The sequence below is a fragment of the Stigmatopora argus genome, chromosome 18, assembly GCF_051989625.1.
Source record: "Stigmatopora argus isolate UIUO_Sarg chromosome 18, RoL_Sarg_1.0, whole genome shotgun sequence".
Taxonomy (NCBI): Eukaryota; Metazoa; Chordata; class Actinopteri; order Syngnathiformes; family Syngnathidae; genus Stigmatopora; species Stigmatopora argus.
Window position 1 is genome coordinate 6,668,595 of NC_135404.1, and position 9,068 is coordinate 6,677,662.

The following is a 9,068-nucleotide window of genomic DNA, read 5'->3' on the forward strand; positions in this document are numbered from 1 at the left end:
CAGTGACACTTGTGCGTCCCATTAGCACCATATAGAGAGTGACCAAGGAGGGGCAAGCGGGGGGCCGGCATGGGGGATCCCTTGAGCCTTTTGAAGTCCGAGTCAAAGAGGAGAGAGGGGATGCCAGGCATGGAGTTCAAGTGAAAAAGGAAGGAGAAGAACGGAAATTAAGGTAAGACTCAAGTGACTGTCTTATCCAAAATTTGTGTTGAGAACTTGAAGTGGGGAAAAAAAATTGGGTCATTGTTGAGAGGGCGAGCCTCCGAGAACAAGTGTCGCTCACTTGAGTAATCGGCGCTGAATCACAGATAACATGAAAGCGCTCGAGGCCAAACTGTGCTTTGCCACCACTTTGGCTAGTTTGGGTCACTGCCACTGTGTGACCTGTTCAAGTGCTAGGAATATTTGTTTACAATTATATCATGACTTGCTTTAATTTTTGCGCAGAATACCGGGACATGCGTATTAATGAAGTATTACTATGTGATGGACACAGTAATACTACAGAATACCGAACTTCAAGACCCTGCCTGGTCCATGACGGCTAGTTTTAGACTCCATGATGGACCAACTGAAGTCTTAATGGACTGGGCGGGGCCAATAAATGATTGTTTATTGGCCCCGCCCAGTCTACTGTCATCAATGGCGGCTAAACTATTTCTGCGTCCGTCACTAACGTGTACCTTAGTGTCAAAGACCACGGACTAACTGAAGTCTAAATTGGTTCGAAGCCTAGAACTGAAAGATAGATAGTAAATACTACGACATGTTTTTTCAATCTAGTTTGGAGTTTATTAATTAAGAAATAGAGATGTAGTATTTTAAAAAAATCATAAATCATCAAAGACCTATTGACCCACATCCTTGCATTTGTCTATTTTTCAAATGACCAAAATTGACAGTGTAAAGCAAAAATGTCTAATCACTACAGAGAAATATGTTGCCAACCATTGAAATGAAAATTTATTGATCCAGCATTAAATCTGGTGGGCGTGTCTTAAACCACGCCTTGCTCAATTGTTAATCAAATACTGATTATATTCTTCTGGAAATAGGACTATGATTAGCCACGCGTTCAAGCAGTCAACATAAAACCTCGTAAAGACCGTCTGGAATGTGTTGGGTACTCTAAAACATCCTAAAAAAATCACATTAAATGATAAAAAAATAGTTTAACCCTGTTATTCTGCCTTAATTGTGAAGTGCACTCACCAAAAGGCATTTTAAAGGTGTCCACGCCTACAGACAATCCCAAGTGAAAAGGACTAATGCAACAAAATTCAATCAGTGCTTCTACTCTTGACACTTTTATGACACTTGTGAGTCATTGCTAACACCCCCCCCCCCCTTTTGTTTGAATAGGAAATAATTAGGAAGGTGTCAAATCCTTGCAAAAAGAAGCTAGAATTGTGACAGATAGCTGCATTCACTTCTGGCAACGGCAAGGCGTGGTAACTAATCATTTGGGCATTCCACCCTGCTGCCTTTTTGCCATTCTCTCGATCCCCCACCATTTTTTGGCAGTATTTTCTCTTGTGAGTACTGGCTTCTGCATTAATCAGAGCAAAGGGAAAGATGACCTTTCACTGCTGTTTATTTTGGGGAAGAATGCAGGAGCAGCTGTTCTATTCCTGCCGCTTCAGTGCCCCCCACCCTCCTTTATGAATTCCAGTCATCCACTGGAACAGCTAAGCGTGTATCCGAGCACGCTACGGTATAAATAACAGTTGATAGAAAGCAAGATTATAACGTCATTTGGGTGTTCTTGAAAAATAAGTGTCTTTAAACAACTTCGGCTTGAGTTTGATTGTCAGCGCTAAAGTAACGAATTCAATATCAGTAGTTTTTCAAAGTATAGTGCGAGTACCACCTGTAGTACGCAAAATACTTTTTTTTTTACTCCATTACAGCACATTAATTAAGTACAGTTATTTTGATCTTATGTAAATTAGCGGGTCATTTACAATTTTAAAGGTACGCCCAGGACACTGCAATACTTTAACAGGGATTGGTGGTCATAGTCTTCTAATCTATTTGAGCTAACTCTTTTTTTTCTATCCAAAAATCAATAGGAAATGACCCAGAAACTGAAGAAAGTCCCTAATCAATAAAATGAGACCTGAAATTAAACCAAAAGGCTGTGGATCTGGCCCCAAAAATTCAGGGAGTGATTTTTAGCACTGTTATTAGCAGCCAATAAATTTGTGCTGGTCCTTATGGTGAACACCCAACTCCCATATACAACAATCAATTGTAATGACTCTTTACGAACCCTGTTCAGTTCATTCAAATCTTATATTTTACATTTTTCGAGACACCATTTGTGGAATCAGTAATGTAACAAAACTAGTTCATCCACTGTCCAAGAGGATCTCGTGCTCAGCTTTACTTGGTTTGTACCTGACACTCAAATGTCATTGTTGAGACGTTCAACCAGTTGCGTGTGGATCAGCAGCATGCCTCCGCCAACATTGAAAATGTCTCTTACATAACAGCAGCATTTAGCTTCTCCTGTGCGAGACAGCCACCGTCATGGCCAGCCTTCCACAAGAACCTTCTCAAGATGCCACCAAAAACAGCTTCTGGATGGTAAGTAAGTCTTGTTTTGTAACTGAAAGCTACAAACTAAAGCGTTTCCTGCAAAACTGTTGAACAAAAAAACAACTTCATTTTACAGGCATACTTTTTGCATGAATTGTGTGGGTTGAAAAAATGGGAAAACTAGAAATGATTTCTGTCAAATGAACAAAGTACTGTAAAAAGAACTACATTTTCACTGTTGTTTTACTGCATATGACTGTAAATGTTTGCATGCGGACTACCGAGTCAACATTTCAGTCTAGTTTCAGCTCGTGAATTCCTTTATACACAAAACACTCCAATCGGTATTGAGTCGCTCGGTAGTCAGCACGCTTAAGATGGTAGTGCAAGTTGGAATCCATTTTTTTTAAATACTAGTAAAAAAAACGCTACTGCTAGTATTTAACTGTAAATTTTAGCCTGATTTCTTTACAGTGTACGACTGCTGATTGTTGTTGTTGTCGTCATCCTAGCCCGGGAATTACGTCCCGACGGTACGCAGAACGCAGCAGTCGTACGGGGCTTGCAACGACCTCGTGGCCTGCTTTGCGGAGAGAGCCAGAGTGGAAAGAGCATACGCGCAGCAGCTCAGCCAATGGAGCAACAAGTGGAAGGCCATCATTGAAACTCGTGAGTAATGTTGTCAATTGCACTAGACATCCAATCTGTTTTGACCGAGTGGAGTGAATGAACGGTTCAATGAGTGAAATATGTCAAGTCCGTGTGTTTCGGGGTGGAAAGATAGAGATGGGGACTTGGTTATTGGTTCCGTGACTCATCTGGATTGTTTGTCGCGACGGTGTCCTTCCGCAGGGCCGCTCTACGGCTCCCTGATGACAGCCTGGCAGAGCTTCTTCACCTCCACCGAGCGCCTGGCCGCCCTACACTCGTCCATCTCGCAGTCTCTCGTGGCCGAGGAAGGGGTCCGAGTCAAGACCTGGCAGAGGGAGAGCTTCCCCAAAAAACTCTTTTGCGGTTTCCGGGAAAGCTACGACAACAACGCCAGCTTCTCCCGAGCGCAGAAACCGTGGAACCAAAAGCTGAGTAAGGTTCGTGGCGTGAGGTTTTTGGAATCTAAACTTTGAATCCATCATGTTCAAGCCAATCCCACGACACATTTTCACTCGATCAAAGTGTGTCCAGTCCGGTACTCCTCGGACGTTTGGTCGAAAGACGTTTGGTCGAAAGACGTTTGGTCGACCGGACGTTTGGTCGACCGGACGTTTGGTCGACCGGACGTTTGGTCGACCGGACGTTTGGTAGAACGGACGTTTGGTAGAACGGACGTTTGGTAGAACGGACGTTTGGTAGAACGGACGTTTGGTTGAACGGACGTTTGGTTGAACGGACGTTTGGTTGAACGGACGTTTGGTTGAACGGAGGTTTGGTACAACAGACGTTTGGTACAACGGACGTTTGGTACAACGGACGTTTGGTACAACGGACGTTTGGTAGAATGGACGTTTGGTCGCCGGGTTGTTACTGTTGAAACCAGCTCTCAAAATTATAATCATGAGAGAGAGAGAGTTTAATATCTAAATATCTTATATCAAAATATCAACAGTAAACTCTCTGTCATAATTTGACAGCGAGCGAACCCGGCGACCAAACGTCCGTTCTACCAAACGTCCGGTTGACCAAACGTCCTGGGACCAAACGTCTAGGGACCAAACGTCCGGGGACCAAACGTCTTTCGACGAAACGTCCGGTCACGCATTAAAATCAGCAAGAAACAATTCAAACAATTGTGAAATTGAAATATAGACCCATGCTGGGCATTGCTATCCATTTTTATCATGATTCATTGTGATTGTGATTAGTCACAAATAAAACTGACAATTGCTTGTTAGCGATGGATCCCGTTATTAGCAAACAATTAAAATAGGAAGCAGCGCATATTGATTTGTAGCTGTTATTGACAACGAATCAAGGTAAGGTAGATTATCCCAGTTTTCCATGCATCTACTCTGACACTGTGACATCAGTTCTATCCAGACCACTTTACCAACGTTGAGTATCCGGATCCTTGTGGATCAGAATTTCCAACACAAAGCAGATGTTCCTGCCCTCACACGACTCTCGTCTCGCCGATGACTTCTTCATTTCCCATGATTACACCAGAGCTCAATTTGGCAATCTGGTGCTACGCTACGCTCATGTTATGGAAAAAGTGGCACAGGCTGTTGTTAGAGTCCGTACGATCAAAGCTTCTCGGAACTGCGGTAAAACCTGCAGTTTATACTACGCGACAGATTGTTTGTAAAGCATTTCTCATGTGCGGAATTGAGATGGCCAAAGATGACAACATGGCTAGACCACTCCCATTTTCAATCTTGTTGACTGCTCCACCGGCAGTTTGAATGCTATGACTTTGTTGCTGTGTTTATGTGCGTGCTTGCGTGTGTTTCACAGCTGGAGAAGGCCCGGGTCGTGTACCACAAGTGCTGTCAGAAGGAACAGAGCGCCGTGGATAAAGAGAAACAAGCCAACGAGATGGAAAACTTGAGTCTGGAGAAGAAGCAGAAGGTGACGGAGGCCAAAGAGGTGGCCACGGACACTAGAGAAAAGGTGATCCTTCCCGAAGGACTCCATGTCAGGGGTCACTGTCACAAACTCTAGATATCTCTTGTGATAAATTATGAGTGAGATTTATTGCTGCCTGAATTCTTCAATGCTCTGCCGTTATACGGACATACCGTATTTTCACAACTATATAGCGCATCGTATTTTTAGCCGCAGTGTCAGTAGCGAGTGCTATTTCTGTATTTTAAACACACAAAGGACGCACCGTTTTTATAGACGCAGCCAAGCATGGCAAAACATACACCAGCTAAAACTTGCACGCTACACCCACACGCTAAAACACGTTTTTAAAAAGGCAACGGAAGCAAAACTGAGTTTGGTTGTACTTTATTTAGCCATTTTACAATGTACTCACGTCATCATTTCATTTTCGTGACTTGGTCGCAAATCAAAAGTGACGGCGAGTCGTTCTGTGCTTTGTTTATAAAGCCAAGGAATGGCAAACAGCGCCTTATGTCTAGTTAACACCAGGCACTGTTTTCTTTAGAAACAGGAAATATGCGATACAATTTTTACATTTTGTCTCCAAATTACAAGCACTCCAGATACACTACTACTTGCCTTAAAAGACATCCAAGTACGTCAAATCCTCTTTATCCAAACGCTTCCCTCAAATGATCTGCAGGCTCGGGAGCGCTACGAGAAACTCCTGGAAGACGTGACTGGCTACACGCCGCGCTACATGGAGGAGATGGAGGTTGTTTTTGAGCAATCGCAGGAGGAGGAGAGGAAACGCATTAGCTTTTTGAAGCAGGCCTTTCTATCCATCCACAGACACCTGGACGTCACCAACAACGAGAGGTGATCAGGCAAAACATTTTCCGTGTTAGTCGCGGTGTTTAACGAATGCGCGTGTGCTTACATCAGCATTAAGGAGGTGTACGATGAACTTCACCAAGCGCTAATGGCTATCAACGAGCAGGAGGACCTCAAATGGTGGAAGAACAGTCATGGACCAGGCATGCTCACCAACTGGCCAAAGATACAGGTTTCAAACTTTTTCACTTGACACAATTGCAGTGGTTCTCAAAATGTGCTACGAGTACCAGCACTGGAATTTAACGTTCAATCATTCTTCCAAGTTTAATAATTTTGTACCATGAAACTCAATCCTTAGGTATATTTCCATTTTTCTTAGATATGAGTTAATACATCATCAACAATGGTCTTTGCAACTTTTAAACTGTCAAAGTGGCGGCCCGGGGGCCAAATGTGGCCCGCCGCATCATTTTGTGTGGCCCGGGAAAGTAAATCATGAGTGCCGACTTTCTGTTTTAGGATCAAATTAAAATGAAGAGTATTGATGTATATTAAATTTCCTGATTTTCCCCCTTTTAAATCAATAATTGTAAATTTTTTAATATTTTTTTTCTGTTTTTAGTTCAAAAATAATTTTGTAAAATCTAAAAAAATATATTTAAAAAAAGCTCAAATAAACATTGTTTTAGATCTGTAAAAAACTGAATATATAGGGCTTTTAATCCAGTTCATTTAATCAATTTATAATGAAAAAATCTAAATATTGTATCTAAAATGGTCCAACCCACGTGAAATCAAGTTGACGTTAAAGCGGCCCGCGAACCAACCCGAGTCTGACACCCTTGGTGTAGATGAATATGTAAAAAAAAAATGTTTGAGAATCACTGCACCCCTGGATTCAGCTGTGCACTGGTACTTAACGTCTCTCTTCAGGAGTGGGTTCCCCCTGTGAAAAAGCTGAAACGGAAGAAGCGCGAACAGAAAGGCAAAGAAGGCCGCCCGTGAGTCCACTTCCTCCCTCCGTTGGCTTCTTGATTTCTGCTTTTTCTTATGACTCTTTATCGTTAGAGTGATGATCGGAGGCGTGAAGGTACGAGCTCTGTACGACTACACGGGGGAGGAGGGGGATGAGCTCTCCTTCAAAGCAGGTGACACACTGAAAAATACAAATATGTACAAGTAGTGCTGTACAATATGACTATATATCGACAAAACCACATGAAACTTTTTATCCACATTTTATCTCGTCTATCGTGTCCATAAATACACCTGCAATGCACTTTGTAGCCAGAAGCAGGCGCCCAATTTATAACGACTTGCTATACTTGGGGATTCATATGCTGTAGTTCCACCATTTGGCCTTAAGATGTCCCTATCGCAACTCAGTTGTTAGCCAATTGGGTCTCATCTCATTTTCTGAACCGCTTTTCCTCACTAGGGTCGCCGTTGGGTGCTGGAGCCTATCTCAGCTGAAGTCCTGAATTGTTGGCCAGCCAATCGTAGGGCACGAGGCGACAAACAACCATTCACGCTCACTCTCATACCTGGGGGCAATTTAGAGTGTCCAATCAGCCTAGCATGCATGTCTTTGGAATGTGGGAGGAAACCGGAGTACCCGGAGGAAACCCACGCAGGCCCGGGGAGAACATGCAAACTCCACACAGGTGGACCGACCTGGATTTGATCCCAGGTCCCCCATTGTGAGGCCGACGCGATAACCAATCAGCTGCCGGGCCGCCCAGACAATTGGGTCCCCCTGCCAAACATTTGTGAGTAATGAATGTAAGACAATCGAAAATAGCAACAGTCATTTTAGTCCCCTATCGGGGTCCTTTCCGATACTATTATTGGTATTAGTGCAAGACTAACTAGTAGATGATTAGATATCTTTATATTTGACTTTGAGCAAATATTTGCCGCATTCTCGCTCCTATTTCAATTGGATAGTTGTAGCTTGCAGAACAACCTGTTGCTTTTAACAATTGTGACAGGTTAGTTTAATGTCAATTCAAAATAAAGTGGAGGGATTCCTTCATTATTGTTGTATAATTTTAAATGTATTATATAATGCCATATCATTTTCAAAAAATTCCCATGTTGTGATAGAATTTTTCCACAAAGCACAGCAGTAGTCACTAAAATGATTTATCATGTTTAATATATATATATATATATATATATATATATATATATATACTGGTTATTGTGGCAATGGACAGGAATGTACAAATATTACTTTGATATCTATAATCTTAATTGAATCTAACATGGGTCGTTGGGGTCCTAGGTGAGGAGTTCTTGAAGGTGGAGGAGGAGGACGACCAGGGTTGGTGCCGAGGGGTCCTGAGCGGAGGCAAGGAGGGTTTCTACCCGGCCAATTACGTCAAACTCGTTGAGTGACTGTGTCACCTTAACATTTACAACGTGGAGCTACAGAAATGGTTTGCTTTGGAAATTCCAGATGTTTGTTTGCCTGTTCACAAAGTTCATGTTTACTGTCCTCAGATCAGGGTTTCCCAAGCGCTGACTCAGATCCCCAAATGACTTGTACGTTTTCATTAGGTAGTCAGTGTTTGAATGTCTATGTCACTGTTATGATGTCTAACTCTTTGGCTGCCATTGATGGCGCTAGATGAGAAATGGCGTTGACTAGTGTTATGTGTAAATGATTGGACACCTCATGACTGGATGGTAGTGAAAGAGTTAATAAAGGACGACAGTATGTTTCAGTCGCGTGAGGAATCCGATTCAAAACTGTTGGGAAACCCTGACTTTGGAGAATTCATTGCCCAAATAAAAGCATTTACCAAGTGAAATAAATGTGTGGAAATGTGACCAGAAGTTGTCTATTACTACTTGGTTTCTTTCATGTTCCTTTTGTTGTGCCACAACAGTATTATTCAAACACTTACTTACTCCCTGTAAACTTTGGGTAACTTTCTTTTGATTTCAGGTCACTTCCTGCTGATCTAGGGGAAAATCCAGGTCGCTTCAAGTTGATTATGGAGCATTTCTTGTTGATTTTGGGGCATTTCAGGTCACCTCCTGTTGATTTTGGGAATATTCTGGGTCACCTCCTGTTGATTTTGTCTCACATTTTCTTCCTATTGGGACTCTTTTGGGTCGCTTTTGATTTTGAGTCACTT

General features: G+C 42.5%; 1 protein-coding gene across 3 annotated transcripts; it reads left to right on the forward strand.

Annotated features, from left to right (window-relative positions):
* LOC144093046 (protein kinase C and casein kinase substrate in neurons protein 3-like) lies at positions 1-8,820 on the forward strand. 3 transcript variants are annotated; one of them, XM_077626303.1, is made up of 10 exons: positions 1-172; positions 2,496-2,589; positions 3,054-3,210; positions 3,394-3,629; positions 4,993-5,148; positions 5,789-5,964; positions 6,031-6,151; positions 6,856-6,923; positions 6,991-7,070; positions 8,210-8,818. In XM_077626303.1, the coding sequence occupies exons 2-10, from the start codon at positions 2,533-2,535 to the stop codon at positions 8,320-8,322; spliced, it is 1,164 nt and encodes a 387-aa protein (XP_077482429.1). In that variant the 5' UTR covers positions 1-172; positions 2,496-2,532; the 3' UTR covers positions 8,323-8,818. The 3 variants fall into 3 exon arrangements, with proteins under 3 accessions (XP_077482429.1, XP_077482430.1, XP_077482431.1); XM_077626304.1 differs by lacking the exon at positions 6,991-7,070 and having other exon boundaries at positions 8,210-8,820; XM_077626305.1 differs by lacking the exon at positions 1-172 and having other exon boundaries at positions 2,508-2,589; positions 8,210-8,819.
* The last annotated feature ends 248 nt before the right edge of the window (positions 8,821-9,068 follow it).

Excerpts from the sequence above, each read along its gene's own strand:
- LOC144093046 (XM_077626303.1), top strand. The coding sequence starts at position 2,533 with ATGGCCAGCCTTCCACAAGAACCTTCTCAAGATGCCACCAAAAACAGC. Across the intron at positions 5,965-6,030 it reads GACGTCACCAACAACGAGAG|CATTAAGGAGGTGTACGATG; the intron begins GTGATCAGGCAA and ends TGCTTACATCAG. Across the intron at positions 7,071-8,209 it reads TGAGCTCTCCTTCAAAGCAG|GTGAGGAGTTCTTGAAGGTG; the intron begins GTGACACACTGA and ends TTGGGGTCCTAG.